This window comes from Chlamydomonas reinhardtii, chromosome 1, assembly GCF_000002595.2.
Source record: "Chlamydomonas reinhardtii strain CC-503 cw92 mt+ chromosome 1, whole genome shotgun sequence".
Lineage (NCBI taxonomy): Eukaryota > Viridiplantae > Chlorophyta > Chlorophyceae > Chlamydomonadales > Chlamydomonadaceae > Chlamydomonas > Chlamydomonas reinhardtii.
The window spans coordinates 6,676,193-6,696,915 of NC_057004.1; the positions used below are offsets into that span (position 1 = coordinate 6,676,193).

The following is a 20,723-nucleotide window of genomic DNA, read 5'->3' on the forward strand; positions in this document are numbered from 1 at the left end:
TACACAATCGCTGGTACCGGTATGCCACGAAGTTTTGTACAGTGTTTACACAAGGCAGATGACCTCTCTGGCGAAGCGACCACCAGCAGATTTAAACATCCACAGCTGCCTCACCCCATGCAATGCAAAGCCTCCCCTGATGCTGACAGTCATACACCGCAACAAACGCATCCTTAGGCCCGTATGCCAATCCACGTCTGTCCTACTTTAATGGCCCGGGAGGCGAATGCTAACCTTGACCGGCGAAGGCAACTGGATGTACGCAACGGGCCCGCCTGCAACCTCCTGAGGCAGCGGCGCTGCCCCTCCCGTGCTGCCTGCTAGCTGTGGCGCAAACGTCGCCTCCAGAGCGCCCGTCGCGGCAGCGCCCTCGCCGTCGCCTGCCATCAGCACCAAGGGGCCCTTTTGCCCGGGAGGCGGAGGGGTCATGCGCTCGAAGCGGACGATCTTGCCTTGCTTGGCCGCCGGCAGCAGCGCGGCCCCCAGCCCAGCTTGCTGCTGCTGTAGGAGTGCCGCTAGCTCCTGTGCCGCGTTGCTGGTAGGCACTGGAGTCGTGAGTGCCCCCGGCGCCGAGGGAACATACGGCGGCAGGGGCTCGGTCCATTCCTCCCCACGTCGTCGCATTTGCTCCGATTGGTTCACGGTAGCACCGGCGGCACCAGGCACACTGCCGGCGGGCGCGTGCGGCCACACGCCGTGTACGGGCGCCTGGTCTGCCGCCGGGAAGACACGCACGGTATGACCGTCCGACAGGGTGGTCATGCCACCTGCGTTTGGTTGCCACACATGCATCAGCAGACTTAGACATCGGCCAGATCACATATACAGCTCCCATGTGTTGCGTACCGTGGGAGCTGCACGCACCTGTCTGCCGCTCCACCTGCAGATTGGTGATGGGCCCAGGCACGTCGTTGCGCGGCGGCAGTAGCATGCCGATGGGCGCCGCGGGCGCGGTCAGCAGCGGCGGCGTGGGTAGCCGCGTCAGGTTGGCGGCGCCGCGCTCGGAGTCGCCGCCGTTGAGTCGCTTCTTGGCGATGGTACTCACCTACGTGTTATTGGTCATTGGGCCAAGGTAAGTGGCTGGTGTTTGAAGGCAGATGAGTACCGTAGCCATTGCATGGTGCAGTTGGTGGAGTGTGACTAGGCCAGACAGGCAGACAACGCCAGCGAGATAGGCATGACTCACCGTCTCTTCGTGCAGGCGGCTGCCCACGTGCGCATACGCACGCGACGACCCCTGCGCCTGCTGCTGCTGTTGCTGCGCGCCACCGCCCGCTCCCCAGGCCGGAGGAACGGCGCGCGTGAGCGGGCGAGGCTCCTCACGGATGGGCCGATTGCGGCCTGCATGCGGCGCATGCAAGGGGGCGTACCAGCGTTAGTCTGTGCCGGGGCAACGCCCTTTCCCGTATCATGCCATTGCTGGTGAGGTCGTGCTTTCGCACCTGGGAGGCGACTGAGCAGCACTTGAACGCTGTTTGCCCCGGCCGCAATGCCGCTGCCGGGTGCCGCTGCAACCGCCCCGGAGCCCGAGGTACGCGCAGAGCGCACGCGCGCTTGTGCACCCGCAAGCGCCGGCGGAGCAGACTGCTGCGGCTGGCGCAGGTGGTCCGAGGAGTGCGCAGCGTAGCCCAGCGCGGGGACAGGCGCAGACAGGGTTGCGCCAGGCGCCGGCGCCGGCGCGTAGCCGCCACCGCTGAATGCCTGCGCACGCGAGGGACTGCCCGGCGGGCTGGACACCGCACCACTGGCGCCACCGTCCGACGCCTGCACCATAGCGAAACGAGGGGAGAAATGCACAGTCGGATAGTGGGAAATTGCGCAAGTGCATCCAAGGCGCGGGATGGCGCAATCCAGTCGCAGCAGTTGCCTTACCTGGTTGAGGTATTCGATGGCGACGGTGCCGTCGGTCTGAATGCGGCGTGCGGGCGAGATGGGCGGCGGCCGCTCCATCAGGTCATCCATTGCCGTACCTGTGCACGGGCAAAACCAAGTTACAATATCGGAGGAAGACTTGTGGCCCACTGCGCAGCGTTCCACGCATTTGCTTGCCCTGTAGGTACAGTGTCCAGACACTTACCCAGCTCGGGTGCCGAGTTGTCCGCCTGCAGCACCTTGGTCCGCGGGCTCAGCAGCGCGGCCGTGTCCGCCACACCCGCCCCGATGGCATCCACCGCCCGCACCAGCCGCTCTGCACGCTCCGTCAGGCCGCCCACCGCGGACATGCCTGTTGGGAGTGATTGGCAACCGCAGTGTCAACCGTAAGCACCTCTGCTGGACAAACAGCTCTTGACATACCGCATTCAAACGCCGTGTTGCCCGTGTACCGTAAATGCGATACGGCAATGAAAGCCCTTTTGCACCGCACGCCCGCACCTGATGACGAGCGGCGGTTAATCCCGCCGCCATCGCCCGATGGCCGGCCGCCGCCTGTCGCGCGGCGGCTGTGCGGACCTGACGGTGGGAGGCGCCCCCCACGTCGGCCGTAGCCCCTGCCGTACAACTCCTCCTGGTCACTGCCGTACTGACCGCCCGGCGCAGTAAGGCGGCGCTGCGCGATCAGGGCGGCCTCGGAGGGCCCAGCTGGGGGCGGCATGGCGCCGCCGGCGTTGGTCAGGTCGCCCCACGTGGCCATGTTGAGGCCGCCAGAGCCGCCAGTGCGTGCACCGCCCTGTGACGCGCCCCATGGGCAACAGGCACGTGTCAGTGAACCATACTCACCGTACACGGTACATGAAGTGGTAACAGTCGGTGAGATCATGCGGCAGAGGCGTGTCAGCACTCAGCACTTACCAGGGACATGTAGCCGCCGCCAGCACCTCCATCTGACAGCATGTGGTACTGCATGGCTGAATTGATGGGCACCGCGGAGACGCCCAGACCCGCCGCCGCGGCCGCCGCCACCGCATCCTCGGCCGCGCTATGTGCAGGCGCCGTGCCGCCGGCGCTGAGCACGGTGTGCACATTAGGCATGTACTGCGTGCCGACTGCATATTAAGTACACAGTACAGGAGCATGTAGGAGGCACATGTCAGTACGGCGGGCCGCAGGCGGTCGAGAGCCCATAAGGCACAAACGCCCCAAGCGTGACACACGCAGGTGTGCACACACAATTCCTCACCCTCTGTGGCGTGCATCATGCCGCCGCCGTACATGCCGCCGCCTGGCCCCACGCCCATGTCGTGCCCCATGGCCATGAGGCCGCCCGCCTGGGCCGCAGCGTCTGCGGCGGCAAACGCCCTGCACACACCGGTACGAAGGATGAAACACGGTCCGCAGCGATTAGCAGCAGCAGCAGCATGCCAACTCTACGCCGCATTTGGAACCAGTCTCCATAGGGTAACCCAACACGTCGAAATACGGCATGCCTCGTCACTCACGCCTGCTCCTGCTCGTCGCGCAGCTGCACCAGCGCGCTCTCGGCCACCGTCTTGGCCGCGTCCGCCTCCGCCGCCGCGTTCTCGTAGTCGCGAATGGCCTCATGCGCGCGCTTGGTGGCGCAGCCTGCCGTCCACAGGCGCAGCGCCAGCCAGGCCCGCTCCAGGCGGCGGCGGTTGCCGATGTTCTCGATGAAGTCGGGCAGCGCTTCCGTGAGCGCATCCACCTGACAAAGGAGAAAGGCACAGCAAGAAGGAGATGAGGAGGTCGGCATGAGGTGGGCAACCGGCACAAGTGGAGAGGCTGCTGGTGTATGCGGGTGCACACGCTCTTGTCAACTGATTTCTTCCCCTGACGCCAAAGCCGCGACCCACCTTGTGGAGCTGGCGCTTCATGTAGGCCCAGCCGCGCCAAGCCTGCAGCCATCACCATGAACCGCGTCAGAATCATCCTGCCTTGTCAAGCCACACCACTCTCGCACATCCGAACACAGCGCTGAGCGCCCCACGCCCAGCAACGAACTTGCAGCGCACCTTGAGCACCATGCGTGCCACGTCGGCGCCGGTGCGCGCCTGCGGCGTGAGTAGGTCTCCCGGGTCGCGGCGGCGGATGGCGAGGCGGCGCGCGATCGTGAACCGGGGTCCGTACAGGATGTCGCGGTAGGTGGGGTTGTCCGGCTCCTCCAGGGCGCGCAGCCGGTCCGACCACTTGCGCCAGCGCTGCCGGGCCCCCACCTGCGTTTTGATGGTTGCGGGGGGGGGGGGGGGGGAAGGCACACGACCGCGTCAGGGGCGGGCGAACGGTGTCCTGTGGCGCTTGTGCATGTGTCTCAAAACCCAAGATGTACCTGTCGCCGCACACGGTGACGCCAGTGGTACATGACCGAGTACGCCATCAGCTCGCGCCATCGTGCGGCCTGCGGTCGCCCGAGTCCAGACGAGGTAGGGTTAGCTCTCGGGTTGGCACACACAGTGTGCTGAACGCCCGGCCATGAGAAGCCATCCCATCACATGCGTACCTTCTCCTTCATGACCAACCGCAGCACCTTGACGCGCGTCTCGGCCGCCTGCAGGCAAACATAGCATACAGCGGGCAGAAGCTCAGCGGCTTGGGAATTCGCCAGCGTGGGTTTGGACTTGCCCTGCACAAAGCACGGTCGGGTACCTCCGGGCCCTGCACTTGCCTGCAGCGCCTGCTCGCGGGTGATGCGGCGCTCCTCCGCGTGTGCTGTCGTCAAGGCCGTCACCTCTGCGGTGTGCTTGGTGGTGAGCTCGGTCACCTCCGCCTCGTGCGCGGCGTTGAGGGAAGACACCTCCACAGCGTGGGCCGTGCGCATCGCTTCCGCCTCCGCCTGCGCACCGGTGGGCGAGCACATTCACAATACGGTACAGGCATCGAATTAATCTCCACTAGCAGCCCATGAACGATTGTCAGCCAGAAGCCCTGAATCCACCTCACCTCCATGCGGGCCTTCTCCTCCTCCGCCTCCTTCTCCACGCGCGCCTGCTCCGCTTGGGCCGCCACCATCTCCTCGTAGCACCGCTCCGCCTGGGATCGTGCACGGACACGGGCAAGCGTCAAGAATCTCGACTGCATACATTAAAACCTCATGCTCCATGCCACCCGTTTCTAGTGTGCCATACCTTGATGACAGCCGCCGCGGTGCGCCACTTGTAGAACACCTCGGCCGTCTCACAGGCGATGCGTAGCGACGCCATGTAGTTGACCAGCCGGTGCCGCGCCGCCACCAGCCGCACGCGTTGGTCTACCATGCGTGTCTGCAGCGCCGCCTTCTCGCCCGCCACTGCGTTGCGCGCCGCCTCCGCCGCGTGCAGCGCCTCCAACGGCACCATCTTGAGCGCACGCTTGGTGGGCGAGCCCGTGCTGCAGTAGGGCGAGGAGGGACGCAGAGATGGTCGTTGAGAATGCTAGGAGATTGCTGTATACCGTATTCCCTGTGGACAGCGTCACAGCGCTCGCGCAGCCCTGGGCATGATGGTGCATGCGGCTCAAACGTGCTGCTATGAGCGCCAGCTCACCGTATGCCGGTGCCCACCGCCTCCAGCGACTGGATGGTGAGGTCCTTGGTGCGCACCAGCCCCCGCAGCATGAGCACCTCGCCCTGCAGCGCCACCACGTCCACCACCTCCGCCTTGCCCGCGGCCATGTAGTGCTGCACGCAGCGCAACATCTCCTGCGGCGCAACGTGGTGGCGCGGAGGGCCGGTCGGGTCGAGATGAACGCGTCAGCACTAGGCATACGCGCAAGCAAACGGCGCGGTGGATTCTCCCATGACTCCCTTGCCATTGCACATAGCCGCAGCCTGTTCCAGCGTGTGCCCACCACACCGCACCTCGATGGCGGGGCCCATGCACTGCACGTCGGGGATGATGGCTGTGAGCCGCTCCACCATGTCCGCGATCTCGCCGGGCGCCGCCGCCAGCACCTCCCGGAAGCGGGCCAGCACGCCGGCGCGGTCCAGCAGCAGTGCCTCGGTGGCCAGCACCCGAGTGCGTGTGGCGGGCGCGTCCACCAGCCTGTGGCACGCACACGGTGAATATGCTGCATGGCCTCAGCCGTCCCGGCCCCTCGCCGAGTAATGTACTGCCAATTGCCTCCCCGTGTTCAGCCGCACCTGTCTCCCAGCGTGAGCGCCAGCTCCATCATGGCGTTGCTGGCCTCGCGCATGGCCACCTGCGCGCCCGCGTACCCCGGGTCGCCGCTCAGCAGTGCGGGCGCGGTGGCGGCCAGGTCCAGCAGCGCGCGGTGCAGCGAGTCCTCCCGCGTCTGGGGAGGGGCAGCGGCAGGATGAGGGGGAGAGGTGATGGGAAATGGCACACGTCGCGCAGTTGCTGTTAGGGTGCAGTGATAGTATGACTACCGTAGTTCAATGGGCTGCTGCCAGGGTGTAGAAGAGCGACACATGAGCTAGTCACGCACCTTGAGCTCCTCCCTCAGGCCCAGGCGCACGTCCGGCTCTAGGCGGCCGTCCTCTGCCGCCGCCACTTCGGCCAGCAGCCCATGCCAGCCCTGCCGGAAGTGCCAATAAGTACTTGTTAGCGGCCGGTACGCATGACAACGGATGCCGTGGAGTTCCCCAGGGTCAGCGCCACAAGCACCGTACAACTACTGTACATGACAGGCAGTTCGCGCTCAGCGAGCTAGGGGGCCGGGTAAATGGCACTAACCTGCAGCAGCGACGAGCCGGCGCGCAGTGCGGACTCGGCCTGCAGCACGCGCGCCTCCAGTCCCACGGCGTGCACTTGCTTGAGCGACAGGTCCTCGCGCGAGGCGACCATGCACGACTCCGTCTTGGCAAGCCGGTCCTGCGACAGCAGGAAGAGGTGCACGTGTACGGAGGACTCTAGTGTGCAATGCGTGTTCAGACAGTATCGGAAATTCGATGCTTTGTTGCCACATGCTACTCGTACTCTACAAAGTTGACCACCCTGTGGTTGCCCCATGCTGCCTTTCCAGTCCACGCGCCTCACCTGCAGCTGTGGCAGCTTGCGCGCTAGCTCCTCGGCTTCGAAGGGCCGCGTTGCCAGCAGCGCGCTGACGTCCTCCACCTCCGCCCGCAGGTGCTCCGCCAGCGCACGGCACTCGCCTAGCTGCGCCCGTACAGACTGCGCAGGACAGCAATTGCACGTGTCAGGTGTTGTTTCTAAGGGCCGGCGGGTTCGCCGCTGCATGCAGCACGGATGCTAGCGCCCTGCTCAAGTGCCTGTGCCGCTCAGTGTCCGACAACGCACCTGCACAGAGCCGGGCTTGGCGGCGATGGCGTGTATGAGCGCGCCCAGCCCGAAGGCCTTGTCTGCCAGGATGACCCGCACCGCCGTGGACTGCGCCTCCAGCTGCGACACTGCGGGCGCAGTGGCGGAGGGCGGCACTGGCAGCGGAGACTGCTGCGGCACCAGCTGCGCACAGAGGCAACAACAGGGCAATGCAAAGCACTCTCAGGACAAAAGGATGCCGCCGGCAAGCGCGCATTCAAGGGGCAGAACGCCTAGGTGCACGTGGTGTGTGTGACTAGGCTCGACAGCCCCAGCCCTGTCCCTCACATTGCCGTTTTTGTCCAGCACCAGAATGGGCCCCAGCGCCGCCTCCGCCGCCAGCCGCTGCAGCTCCGCCGCCAGCTCGGCGTTGATGCGGTGCTGCTCGTCGCGGTGCTCGCGGCTCTCACGCAGCAGCAGCTCCTTCTGGGCGCACTCCTCCGTCAGTCGCCTGCAGGTGGGCCGACCAACAAATTGCTACTATCTACGTGTGCGGCCTTGCAGCTGTCGTCCGCCAGCGGCCCCCCACCCTTGGCCACGCATACATGCAACGCCCGGCGCTGCAGCAGCCCCGCACGCCTTTACATGCCCAGCTACCCTACACACCTGAGCGCGCCCTGCTGCTGCGCAATGACCGCCTCCGAGGCTGTGAGGCGCTCCGCCAGGTCGGCGTTGTTGGCCAGCGCCAGGTCCAGCTCGCTGGACAGCCGCGTGGTGGCCTGCAGCATGTGGCTCTCGTTGCTGTCGCGCGTCAGCTCGCGGCCCACGGTGGTGATGGCCTGCACGGCGTGGAGGGGTCGCGGCGCACGTGCAGGTCAGTACGATGCAGCGGGGCGGTTGGAGGCAGAGCTGGCGGGGGTTGCAAGGCACGGCAGGTGCGCGGCAGGGGTGCGGCAGGCAGCAGGAGTACGTTGTACGGTACCCACATCGATGATGTCCTCCCGCATGGTTGCCGCCACCGCCTGGCGCTTCAGCCGCTGCTCTGCCGCCGTCAGCTTAGCCATGACACCCTCCAGAGAGGCGCGCAGCTCGTCCCTGGGGTGGGAATGCGGGCAGATGGATTACCGATATGGCGATTCCCGTACTGCTGACGCCTGCTGCATTCTCATGGCCGCCATATCCACGACTATACAGCAAACCAAAATCAATCAATGCACGCCCGTGCCCGTGCACATTCAGGCACACCTGGCCGCTACGAGTGAGTCGTTGGTGCCCTGCAGGCTGTCCATCCGCTCGCGCATTCGCGTGACCTCCGCGGCGCCGATCCGCGCTGCCTGCAGCGCAGTGAAACCGCGCACGGGTGCACACAGCCATCACACATATGCCATCTTGTCCAACGCACGTACATGATCCAGCTCACCCCCTTTCCAACTAACTCACCTTGAGCTCTGACAGCTCCGAGTGGTACCGCTCCCGCAGTGTATTGAGCTCCGCATACAGCTTGTTAATCTGGTCGTTGCGCGCCGCGGCCTGTGCCTCCGCTGCCGCCGCGCGCTCGCCGGTTGCGCGGGCAATCGCCTCCAGCCGCTCGACCTCCTCCTGCGCACGTGAAGGCCGTTCGCGTTACCGCATATTTAAAATGTCGCCTTACATAGGAGGCACAGCAATCAGCACTCCTGGGGACTGCCACACCACAACCCACCTGCAGCCGAGCGGCGTCCCGCTTGTGGTGCAGCGCCTCCGAGCTAGACTCAGCTACCTGCAGTGGGGCAATGACACGTGGGGCAATACCATGTGGGGTGCGACTCGCGTGCTCCTGGCATACGTTGGCCAACTTGCAGCCTCCTCCTCCCTTCAAGCTCACGTCGACGTGCGCGCCCCGGTCGCCCCGATAAAGCCCTGCCGAGCTCCAAGCACCCCGCCGCACCTCCTTGTCCCGGGTGGCCAGCTGCTCCAGCAGAACCTGCTGCTGCGCCACCAACACCGCATTCTGCTCCTTGGCCGACTCCAGCTCCAGCGCGGCCCGCTTCGACTCGTCCTGCATGCAAAGAACATTTTGATGCTGATGACTGCATGCAGCGTGTCCATCATCATAGCACGGCATACACTTAGACCCCAAGAACGATTCCCCGCACATGCACTACGTGTAGTGAGAACGAAAACCCCAGTCACACCTGTCGTCGCTTTGACTCCTCTTGGTGCATGATGCTGGCGGCCCGCGCCTGCTCCGCATGCGTCCTGAGAAGGAGGCAAAACACGCCGCTTTGCTGTAGCCCCAACCCCGCAGCCACACACGCTTCGCGAACCAATCACTCAAGTGCCCCATGCACCCTAACCCGTCACCCAGTCTTTCCTCCTGGCCCTCGATATTCCATAGTCATTGCTGCATGGACTTCATGCATGACAAGCCCCCGCTCTCCTCTTCGCTCTATTGCATGGATTCGGTTTAGTTTGGGTTGGTATCAACAACCCCCACCACGTGCAGCCATGCGCCAGCCCCCTCTGAGCACGCACCTGGATGCGCCCTCTGCTGCCTCCAGTGCTTTGAATAGCTCGTCATTCTGGGTTCGCAGCTGGTCGATATGCACCAGCGCCAAGCGGTGATCGTTGGACACCTTTGACATTGCCTGCGTGGCCTCATCTAACCTGCAAGACAGGACGAAGAACAGAACCACCTTGCAGTCGCGGGGGGCAGCCGGAGCCCTCCATTGAAAGCATCTACACCCCTGGCCCTCCCTGCCATCCACAACCTGGCTGACCTCTCCTGCGTCCGCTGGAGCTGCTTCTGTACGCGCTGAGATGTCTCCTCCTCCTGCGCAACCTCGTCCAGAATACCTTCCAGTTCCCGCCGGAAGTTGGCCTGTAGACGTGTGCACGGTCACATGTTGGCATGTTCGTGTTGGGGGTGACAGGCGTGCCCCTCCATGCCCGCATCGTGCACCTTGAGCGCCGCCTGACGCCATTTGAAGAATGCTGTTGCGGCCGCAAGAAGGTCCTTCTCGCCAGGGCCCCCAGCGTTAACTGGGCCGGCAACCCCCGCGTCCAGCAACGCCTCCATGCTGGCCATGTTTATACAGCTGTTGTTATGTATACAGTGATGTGCCGGTCATTATGACGCTGCAAGCGGTCAACGGGTCAATGGACCAATTTTCAAGTAGCGAAAACTCGTTTCCTGGTTTGAAGTTCCATGGTTTGTATACTCGAGTCAATTTGCATCTGCATGCGGAAGAACGCACAGTGGAGCACAACGGCGACGCCGTTGACCAGCGATGGCCGAATGAGTTAAACTCGTTTGGGAGCAGATTGCCAGTTTCATACATTCATACAGTAAACTCGAACGCAATATACTAGATATATCAACCATCGGCCCAGAACCTCGCCTGCCAAGGTTCGGACAACCGTGTGCCCTTGCTGCCGTCTTCGCTTGATAAAACTACATCCGTGTTATTGAAAATCTAATATGGAAAATGGTGGCAGCAATGGCGACCAGGAGGTGTCGACCTCGGATGCGGTTGAGGCCTTCCTCGCCGACAGCCCCGTATCGGGAGAGGCGGTTGCGGATTCAGTAGCTGCATTCATCGAGCGGCACAGGAGCAGTGGCAATACGGCCTTTACCGGACGTGCCGGGCCCGGGCTCAGCAGGCCCATAGTGGTGGTGACCTCAGGAGGAACCACAGTGCCCCTTGAACGGCGCTGCGTGCGCTTCATCGACAATTTCAGCGCCGGCACCCGCGGTGCCATATCAACAGAGCGCTTTCTGGAGGTGAGGACCTTCGACGGGACCTGGGGGGCGCGCTGCGGCGCGACGCCGGCGTGGTGATACTGCGGGCCCTGCACACCCTCAGTGGGCCCGGCTCCGCAGCCTCCGGCAGCTGCTCTAGTGCAAAGGAGCCACCCGGCTCTGAACCCAGACGCATACAGAGCGATTTCCCAAGGCTGACGTCAAGGGCGTATGCGCATGCTTCAGACGCATGCATGTCTTCGTTGTCCTCCTGTGAAGCTTGGGCCCGACAAGCGTATGCCGCGTTGACCCCCCCCCCCTCGATGCCTTCAACCCGTGGTGCAACACAGGCCGGCTACGCGGTCATCTTCCTCACACGCACCGGCTCCCTCCAGCCCTTCTCCCAAATGCTGCCCGCCGCCGACCCGCCGGAAGTCATAGCCCGCGTCGCCATGCTACAGCCGCCGCCGGCAGTAGCACCGGCTGAGGGCAGCCTGGACGGCAAAGCGGTGTCTGCCAGCAGTAGCGGCGGCGCTGATGCTGACAACGTTGTGATCCGCCCGGAGCAGATGGCGGCGTTGGCGCGGGTGCTGCGGGCGCAGCAGGCGTGCCGGGAGCACGGCACCCTGCTGATCATCAAGTATGAGACCATCTTCGACTATCTGACCGTAAGCGGCGGCGACGGGGGCCTGCATGTCAGCATGTGGTGACTGGCTGTTGCACATTTCGAATGCTTTGAGGGCGCACCGTGTTGCCCAATGACGCAGTCTCTAGCAATGGTCCCAAAAGATGATGTCAGGACTCGAATCACTTGATGCCTGCACACCCAACAACCTACGGTAGCATGCGCACTGTGTGCACGCCCAAATTCCACCACGCAGTACCTACGCCTGATTTCGGAGCTGCTGCGGCCGCTGGGTCCCGACGTCATGTTCTACCTGGCGGCGGCCGTCAGCGATTTCTACATCCCCTGGAGCGAGCTGGTGGGTGCGGTGGTGGCGGCGAGCTGGTGGAAGGCCTCTGGCACTTGCGAGGGGCGCTTTGAGCAGGGCTTGGCGAGGCCGTGCAGCGGCGCGTAGCTTTATGGAATGACATGTAGGGTCACCAGCCCATGCCACCCGCGTTCAATATCACCCGCTGTTCCCCTGCCCGGTGGTGCCGCGCCGGGCCGTGCAGGCGGAGCACAAGATCCAAAGTGCTGACGGCCCTCTGGAGCTGAGCCTGAAGCGGGTGAGTTGGTGGCGGCGGAGCAAGCCAGGGCGTCTAGTTGGGTATGTGGGGGCGTTTGTGTTCAGTTGACTGGTGAAGTAGGCCCCGCAGCGCAGCGCCTTGACCCGCCGGCATCGAACCGCTTGTACCCAATACGCCCCCGGTTCCAGGTGCCCAAGATGCTGGGTGAGCTGGTGAACAAGTGGGCGCCACGGGCCTTCACCGTCAGCTTCAAGCTGGAGACCGACCAGCGCATCCTGGTGCACAAGGTGGGTGGAGGGGGAGGGAGGATGGGGGCGAGCGCAGGAGAATGGGGGAGGGGGAGGGAGGCATTGCAGCCGGACCACTTCTGCCGCTTGCCACCTGTCCCCATATGACCATAGCCCACATACAAATAACCATAACAACCTGGGCGCCTGAAGCAGCGCCAGACTCGTCACTGACGCACACGTGCGCTGCCCCTCCCCCGCCCCGGTCGCGCCTGTTCATAACACCATCGCTTAACTCACGCCGTTACCCACATTGGGATCTGCCGTGTTCGTTGGCTTGGACGATAAGAAGCCCTCCTCCCCGCGCGTCCTTCCTCCCAGGCCTCCACTGCGCTGCACCGCTACGGCGTGCACCTGGTGGTGGCCAACCTGCTGCACAACCGCAAGGACGTGGTCACACTCGTGGAGCCGCTGGGGGCAGCAGCAGCGGGAGCAGCAGCAGCTGGCCCGGCAGGGGGCGGCGCAGCGGCGGCGGTGGAAGACCAGGCGGAGGGGGTGCGGACGGTGGAGCTGCGGCGGCCGCCGTTAGAGCACGACATTGAGCGCCTGCTGATTGAGGAGGTGGCGGCGCGGCACCGGGCGTTCTTTGGGAAGGCTGCGTGATGAGTTGATGACGCCGGCAGAGCACGACGTGATGCACGGCTCGGCAGCGTGTTGGTGCTGATGCATGATGGTGAACTTGTGCAGGATGGCGGTTGTCATTGTTGTTGCGTTGCCATGTACTTTGCAGGATGGTGCAAGGCTCAGGCGTGGGCATGCATGCACGGAGCCGTCAGTATGACTTCCCGTTGCGGCCGGGCTGGTTGGCGGGCTCGGCGTGTTCGTAATAACGTACGCGCATAAGTGCAGAATGAAGTACCGTATCAGCGACGAGCTGTCGTGCGCCCCATACCAATCTTCCAGGCTTGGAGGGCTGTAAGCAAACTACGGTAGTTTCACCCTTAATTACGTGGGTTCGGCGCTTCGGTCGCTGCGGGGCGTGGGAGACCGGAAACTCGTGAGCGGTGGGCAGCGCTCGTATCTTCCTTCGTTCGGAACGAAATTTGCCCAAAAAGGCCTCTGGCGGACGAAATGTTTTTGATCTTGACTTGGAATTTCGGCCAAAACGCACGGGATCTTGGGGGGTCTTTCGGCAAACCTGGGCAAACAGACGAAGACATTTTTGGGATTTCGGCCACTTGTGGCCAAGGACAGGGGGTTCCAGCGGCTACTCCACGGCCGAAACCTGCGTGTCATATGGTAAGAAGGCTCAAAGGGCTGTATCTATGGGTGTTGACGGCGGGAGACAGGGTTTCCCCTGGCGGGAGAGTGAGGTTGGGTCGGCGGGAAGCAGGGGAGGAGTGGGCGTGTCGTGTCGGTGTCGACATCGTGCGGGTCGGGGGCGGAGCCCCCGGAAAAATTTTGGGGGTGAACGAAGCGGCGGCAGCCTGTTTCGTCAACTGAACGAAGCCATTTTAAGGAATTCGGCCACTGACGCCGCCCCTGCCTTCGTAAGATACGAGCACTGCCGGTGGGCCCAGCGGCCCAGCAGTGGACGATGGGGCGGATCCAGGCTGTGGGCGGGGCCGCGGATGTACCGGAAAGCCGATGCGGCCTGGCAGGAATAAAATATGCGGCTTTGTTTACTCTTTTGGCGCCGCTTTGCCATCGCCCCACTCGCATACCCTTTCTTCCCCAACGCCAAGTCTCGTCTGTACATCAGTCCAAGTAATGTTGCCGCTGCCTGGTCAGCCGCGAAAGCGGCCGGCGCAATAGGGGCCCGCAGCATGCGCCAAGTCGTCTGGGACACTAGAGACACACGGGCATTCCACCTAGCCCTCCTTCACAAGTAAAGAGCTCTGAACTTAACGTCTTGCATGTCAAGTGCCGATGCTTCTCTTTCCCAGCTTCAATGCAATGCGCTCAAGTTGGGCTGGGCGCCGTCTCTGCTACCGCCCTTGACGCCGGCCAAAGCCATCAATAGCATCCGTTACCATGACACCGTGTTCGCCACCTGTGACGAGGATGTTGGCAGCAAAGGACAAGGTTACAACACGTGCCAAAATGTCCGGCAGCTATGTTAGGGGGCGCGTCGTGTTAGATGTGCAGTCGTCATGTGCCGGGAGACGCAGTGCTGCAGCGCCCCCGTGTGTTACCAACTGCCCAATGCCAGACCCGCTCCCACCAAGCTACTGCTGCCACCGCATGCATCCCTGGGGCCTAGGCCCGCAAGGGGCAGCGGCAGCAGCAGCAACCTAGTGGTCGCGGAAGCTGGCGGTTGCTGTGGGCCTCCATTCTATCCCGGACCAACCGCTCTCGGTCCGGGACCGCCTGAAGGAAATGCCCGTGCCTGGCGTATGCTGCTGGAGAATAGTGCCAGCTATAATGCTATCTGTACCCTCATGCCTGAATGCTCCCCGGATGCCGAGGACTGGATTACTGCCCAACTCCTCGTCTACGACCTCAGTCTCCTGGCACGCGTACCTTTGCCTGCAACATCATGACCAGCTCTCACATCCCGCCGCCTCCACCGTAGTATTGCTGCTGCGTGGGCGGAGGCCCGGGGCGGTACTGCTGCTGCTGCTGCTGTTGTTGTTGGTGCTGTTGCAGCTGCTGCTGGTGCTGCGGCTGCTGCGGCCCACCAGGTTGGAACATGGGCAGTGAGGCCGGCCCGCCGGCCAGGGCCGCCTGGAGGCCAGCCGGGTACTGCTGCTGGTGCTGCTGTTGTTGTTGCGGGTGAGCCTGCGGCGGCTGTTGCTGCTGTTGTTGCTGCTGGTGCTGCTGATGGCCGCCGGACTGCTGTGGCGGGTGGCCGCCGGGGTGTGCAGCAAACTGCGGAGGGTAGCCACCGTGAGCATGCTGTTGGTGCTGCTGCTGCTGTGGGTGCTGCTGCTGCTGGTGGAAGGGCATGCCGCCGCCTCCCTGCCCAGGCTGTCCGCCTGCTCCGGGCGCGTCGAACCGCGGCAGCGAGGCCGGCCCGGTAGCCCTGGGAGCCACCGGCGCGGCGCCGCGAGGACCTGGCCGGATCCACTCATCATCATCCACTGTCGTCCGGCCGATGGACCCCTGTGGCCCTGCGTGAGCACCCTGCGGCGGGCCGCCTCCGAAGGACGGCAGCGACGCAGGGCCCCCGCCCATTGGGCCGCCGCCGCTAGGATGCGAAGGCAGGCCAGCCGGGCCACCAGCTGCAGGGAAGCGAGGCAGGCTGGTAGGGCCGCCGCCGCCGCCACCACCACTACCTCCACCAGTAGCGGCAGCTGCCGCAGCCATGCTCGCCATGCTTGCCATCAGAATACCACCACCGCCGCCCCCGTTGCTCAGCCTGGGGGCCGGCTGCTGCTGCTGGGGCTGCACCTGCTGGTGGCCTGAGGCTTGGCCGCTGCCGGATGTCCTGCGGCCCGCAGCCGGGTCGAACCCGCGAGGCCCCGCCATACCAGCTGCGCCCTCCTCGCTGACGCGTGGGCGCTTGAGCTGCTGCTGCTGCTGTTGCTGCTGCAGCTGGTATTGCTGCTGTTGCATGTGCACCGCGGCAGCGGGGCCAGAGGGCGCCATGGGCACGCCGGCCATGCCACCATACGGCAGCGCGCCTGCCGGCCCGCTGAGCCCCGGCCGAGACCCCTGGAGCTGCTGCTGCTGCATGTGGTGCTGCTGCATGTACCGCTGCTGCTGGTGTTGCACGTGCGTCTGCTTCAGGTGCGCCCCGCCTGGCTGCCCTCCCGGCGCCCTAGCGGCCAGGCCGTTCAGCCCTGATGCCGCCCGGGCCTGCTCAGCCGCCGCCTCGTCCTCTGAGTCAGACTGGCCCACAGGGCAGGCAGCGCCGCGCCGGAGCAGCCGGGTCAGCTGCGGCATGCTGGTGCCGTCCTCGCCGCGCCGGTGCCCCTTGGGTTGCTTCTTTGGCAGCTGGTAGCGCTCCTGCGAGAAACGCAGCCAAAATCAATTCAGCTCAGACTACGTAAGTCTACTTGTCGTTCTAAAGTGGACACAATCTACCATCAAGCAGAGCTCACGGCTCGAAGCCGTTTCCTTGCTTCCTCGACCACCCGCCTCAGCCCTCACCCGGATGCGGCGGCGCTCCGCATGCCGCTGCCGCCTCAGCTCCTGCAGTCGCTTGCTGAAGGCGCCGGTGGTGGTGCACAGGTCCTCCGCAACGCCCAGCAGCAGCTCCACATCCTCCACCCCCAGCAGCTGCGGCAGGCGGACGGACATGCGCGGCCACCTGCACTCGCACGTGCCGCGGCCGCGGCGGCAGCGGCTATCAGGACTCGCAATGTGTAGCCGACAAAACCCTAGCTTGCCACGCCAGGCAAGCCCAGTATCCACCCGTAGGCCAGCAATGCAAGCCGAAGCGTTGTCAAACCCCACAATTTCTCAACTGCCGACCACGATTCCGCCTGCCCCGAACCCTACCTGAGCGTGGGCAGGTGCAGCACGGCCAGCGACGCGCGGATGTCCTGCCCGCCGTTGGGGCACACCGGCTGCAGCAGCGACAGCACCGCCGCCAGGTTGACCGCCACCCGCTCAATGGCCGCATACAGCGCCAGCTCGCCGGGGGGCAGCAGCGCCTGGGCGTCCAGCGCCGCCAGCGCCGCCTCGCCCTCGGAGCTGCCCTCGGCGCTGCTGGCGCCTGCGACCTTCTGGTCCTGTTGGGCCTGTTGTCCCTTGAGGTAGCGGTCCTCAAGCATACGGCGGAAGGCGCTGGCCAGCGGCAGGAGGTGCAGGTCCTGCCGCCCCGGCTTGGCGCCCGCAGCCGCCCCGGCCTTGGCCTCCTCCCCGCCCGGCTCCGCCTTCACCTCCACACCCCCTGCCCCGTCCTCTGGCTTGGGCTCTTGCTGCGGTGCCGGCTGCTCGCGCTGCGCGCCAGGCTCTGTCGCTCCCGCGGCTGCCGGGTCGGAGTTGGCTCCGGCGTCCGCGGCTTCGTCCAGGGGCACGGGCGGCGCGCCCACGCTGGCGTTGGCGAGCAGCTTGCACATGAGCACCGCGTACTCGAGCGAGGTGGCCATGGCTGTCGTGACCAGACCCACCGCGTCGCAGTCCACACCGTGCGCCTCGGGGTTCAGCACCTGCAGGTACAACGGTAGGTGTTGGGTGCGAGCACGATAGCAGCAGTTGGAATCAAGCCGCGGCTGGCGGTTGAAACACGCACACATGCGCGCTGTCTACACACGCGGTTTATAGTCGCTGGCAGGCCCTCCGCTTCTACCCTGCGACCAACCGCCCGCCTGCTTACCCGCGTCTTCTTGTACCCGCGGCCCCTGCCGCCCACATACAGCTCCTCCCGCTCGTCGCCGGTGCCCACGGCCATGAAGCGCTCGGTGCGGAAGTTGTCGCCGAACGCCGACCAGTTGGGCTGCGGCTGCGGCTGGCCCGGCTGCTGGCCCGGCGGCAGCAGTCCCTGCTGCTGAGGCAGGTAACCACCTAGGTAGCCGGGAGGGAACTGGCCCGGGCATTGCAGCTGCTGCGGAGCGGCAGCACCGGGGGCGGAGGGCGGCGGCGGCAGTCCCTGGGAGGCGGCTGCGCCGCCGGGCCCGGGCAGCCGCACGCAGCCCAGCAGCAGCGGCATGCAGGTGGCGCGCGAGGCGGGGTTCTTCAGCAGCATGCCCACCGCACACGTGGTCAGCTTCGCCTCGTGGTTGCTGGGGCAGGCGGGCGGCAGCATTGACGCCCCAGTACCAGGCCCGGACGCCGACCCCGCACCCGCCTCCGCGCTCGCCTCCGCGCCAGCCCCTGCGTCCGCCTCCGGCGGCACCGGCACCGCAGGCGCCGGCGCCGAAGGCGCCGGCGCAGCCGGCGGCCCGCCGCCCAGCGGCGCTGCCTGCGCGAGCTGTGGCTGCTGCAGTGAGGACAGGACCGCGGGCCGACCGCAGCCCCACCAGTCCACGCAGCGGCGCGGCTCCGCCAGCAGTGCCTCGCACAGCGCCGGCAGCAGCGCGCGTTTGGCCTCCAGCTGCGTGTTGCCGTCGTCCGTGAGCAGCTCCGCGAAGCGCAGCGCCACCAGCTGCAGCTGCCGCACCTGAAACGACACGGCGCCGCCGGGGGTAGCGGTGGCCCTGTTGGTGGTGGTGCTGGTGCCGGGGCCTTTGCTGCTTCTGCCGATGCCGTTGGCATGAGCGCCGCCGCCGTCACCGCTGGTGCGGTTGCCGCTGCTGCCGCTGCCGCCGGCAGCCTGACCGCTGCTCTGTGCGGTGTCGCAGTAGGCGGTCTCGGTGATGCGCACCGCCGCCAGCTCCAGCGCCGCCGAGGTGACGTGCTGCATGCGTTGCGCGCCACCCGGCTGCTGGAGCACCGAGTCCTGCGGGCGGGAGGAAGAGGGTGCAGTTGCGTAGGGAGGTAAGTGCATACGATCAGGCATCAGGTCTGTTAGGGCACGCAATAAACGCCATGTCATGCCTGACGATCAAGGCTCTATCAGTGTATCAGGGCAGTCACCTTCATGGCATGCCAGCGCACACAACACAGGGTAGAATGCAGCGCACTGCCGTGCAGCACGCACACCCCCACGCGCCCTGGAGCCATCATGCCCCCTGGCCCTCACCAGCAAGCTCTCCGGCTGCTGCTCGCACGCCACCAGCAGCAGCGAGTAGCCGTGCGACGCCAGCAGGCAGCACACGTCCGGCGGCTGACTCGGCGCAACCCAGCCCCCAGCCGCGGCCGCTCCATCCGCCGCTAGCGGCTGCTCCTGCTTCGCCTCTGCGCCCGCCTCCGCCTCCGGCTTCACGCCCGCACCGCCGATGGCCTCCTCCATCTCCACATCGCCCCCCTTTCCCGTGCCGCCTGCGGCCGGCGCTTCACTCTCCGCTTTGACACGCGCACTCCCCGCTTCCCCCGCAGCCGCGCCCTCCCCCTCCGCCTTGGTGGGGGGCGCGGCCCCGGCGGGCACGTCGATCAGCAGGCCGCCGGGCACCAGCACCGCCGCGTCCTCGCCGCCGCGCGCCTCCATCTGCCGCCGCGCCGCCAGCGTCGTCGCGGCGGCCGCCAGCGAGGCCCGCCGCATGACGGTGGCCGCCAGCTCGCCTAGGCTGAGCAGCGCGTCGCATGAGGGGTCGGCGGAGGTGTAGGCGAGGTAGGTGGCGGGCGCCGCCAGCAGGCGGGAGGCGTCCTGCAGCGCCGTGGCCACGTTGATGGCGCAGCGCCACAGCTGCGAAGTGGCGGGCGAAGTGGCGGGCGAGGCGGCGGCCGGCGCCGAGTCCTGGTGTTGTTGGAGGGTCGGGAGGAGGGGCGGAAGGGAGTTAGGGGGTTGCCTTCATGATTAGATAGAAAGGGAGCCGGAGCGCTGTGATGCTGTGAAACAGGTTGTCGTCGTACGAGCAGCCGTGAACTAGGTAGGTGCAGCGAAATCCCATACCGTGCGCACGCCGGCTGGACGGTGTCATGGTGTACGCCGGTGTAAGCTGCACCTACCTCGCCGGCCTTGCCAGCGCTTTGCTGCGGCGCGGGCTGCTCGCTGCCGGCGTCGGTGCTGCGGCCCTGCTGCTCCTGGGCGTTGGCCGTCTCGAGCACGGCCCTCATGCCCATGTGGCAGGCGTCCAGCAGCGTGGCCACGGCCTTGGCGGACTGCAACAAGCGGCGGGGAGTTGCAGCAGCGCAGCAGTGGGGAAGGGCGGAGGTGGAGAAGGGGGGGCAGGGGCGGGAGAGCGGTGCGGCGGGCCGGGACAGGGTTCTGACGGTTGCAGTGGGTGCTGGCAGCTGCGGTTGCTAGTTAGCGGCCCTTACCAACCTGTTGTGGGTTAAGACGGTTAGCGCTGTCAGCGGGCGGGTACCCATACTCGTCCTGAGGCTCCTCCAGCTTGACCATCTCCGCTGTCCTTGCCGACCCCTGCGCCAGCTTGGCGCACGACTCCACGAGCTTGCGCGTCCTGAACCAGCACCCGAAAGCCCCGCCAAAATTCATCGGCACATCATCCACGCTTTCTGAACTAGCTGGGGCGCTGCGATCTGCGCTTTCCACTGCATAGCTCCCATCTTACCCATCTGAAGAGCTGCTGTCTTGCAGCTGCACCACCGCGAGGGCATCGCGTTTTGCATCGCCTAGCAGCCTCAGTAGCTGCTGGAACGGATCCAGCGGCTGCCTGTCAGCTTGGCCATTGCCACCGCCGGCAAACAAGCTACGAGTGACACGCTCAGGGTCGCGTTGGCGTTCCCCGCGCTTCGGCTTCATGTTCCTTGCGCCTCACTGCCTTTAGAGCATATTCATGGTGAAATGTTTTGAAGAGATATTATGGTAGCACCGTAATGGTGCTCGCGGAGCTCACAGACCAGTCCTTGACCGCTACGCACCCTGCAAGCCTGGGCATAATCTACTTACACCTATTTCAATTTCATGTGGAAGGCGGTTAATTACGGCTTAGGTCAACGCTGGTCCACATCATGCTGGACGTCGGCACGACGGCACAGTCGGCACGATCTTATGAGTTCGCCACCCGTCGACTGCCCGCTCAAGACTCAGGTGCGTTGAGCGAG

At 65.3% G+C, this 20,723-nt stretch overlaps 3 protein-coding genes across 3 annotated transcripts; 1 reads left to right on the forward strand and 2 right to left on the reverse strand.

Annotated features, from left to right (window-relative positions):
• Positions 1-33: 33 nt before the first annotated feature.
• CHLRE_01g048000v5 (uncharacterized protein) lies at positions 34-10,293 on the reverse strand. The gene is made up of 35 exons (XM_043058913.1): positions 10,030-10,293; positions 9,848-9,948; positions 9,603-9,734; positions 9,263-9,326; positions 9,016-9,126; positions 8,791-8,847; positions 8,529-8,687; positions 8,334-8,422; positions 8,075-8,183; positions 7,755-7,927; positions 7,437-7,599; positions 7,128-7,292; positions 6,867-7,001; positions 6,564-6,701; positions 6,316-6,405; positions 6,011-6,162; positions 5,729-5,912; positions 5,415-5,569; positions 5,019-5,259; positions 4,834-4,923; positions 4,559-4,726; positions 4,394-4,441; positions 4,223-4,291; positions 3,909-4,109; positions 3,750-3,791; positions 3,378-3,601; positions 3,119-3,237; positions 2,791-2,984; positions 2,374-2,668; positions 2,078-2,224; positions 1,873-1,970; positions 1,443-1,764; positions 1,187-1,341; positions 865-1,045; positions 34-767 (listed from the first exon to the last, which is right to left on the reverse strand). The coding sequence occupies exons 1-35, from the start codon at positions 10,153-10,155 to the stop codon at positions 208-210; spliced, it is 5,457 nt and encodes a 1,818-aa protein (XP_042928827.1). The 5' UTR covers positions 10,156-10,293; the 3' UTR covers positions 34-207.
• Positions 10,294-10,415: 122 nt separating this feature from the next.
• CHLRE_01g048050v5 (uncharacterized protein) lies at positions 10,416-13,380 on the forward strand. The gene is made up of 6 exons (XM_043058914.1): positions 10,416-10,851; positions 11,160-11,477; positions 11,691-11,792; positions 11,986-12,039; positions 12,189-12,287; positions 12,609-13,380. The coding sequence occupies exons 1-6, from the start codon at positions 10,549-10,551 to the stop codon at positions 12,888-12,890; spliced, it is 1,158 nt and encodes a 385-aa protein (XP_042928828.1). The 5' UTR covers positions 10,416-10,548; the 3' UTR covers positions 12,891-13,380.
• Positions 13,381-13,397: 17 nt separating this feature from the next.
• Positions 13,398-20,583, reverse strand: CHLRE_01g048100v5 (uncharacterized protein). The gene is made up of 9 exons (XM_043058915.1): positions 20,231-20,583; positions 19,981-20,119; positions 19,665-19,817; positions 18,799-19,452; positions 17,494-18,555; positions 16,674-17,326; positions 16,323-16,482; positions 14,751-16,178; positions 13,398-14,280 (listed from the first exon to the last, which is right to left on the reverse strand). Exons 2-8 carry the CDS (start codon positions 20,056-20,058, stop codon positions 14,778-14,780), a joined length of 4,161 nt encoding a protein of 1,386 aa, XP_042928829.1. The 5' UTR covers positions 20,059-20,119; positions 20,231-20,583; the 3' UTR covers positions 13,398-14,280; positions 14,751-14,777.
• Between the last annotated feature and the right edge of the window lie 140 nt (positions 20,584-20,723).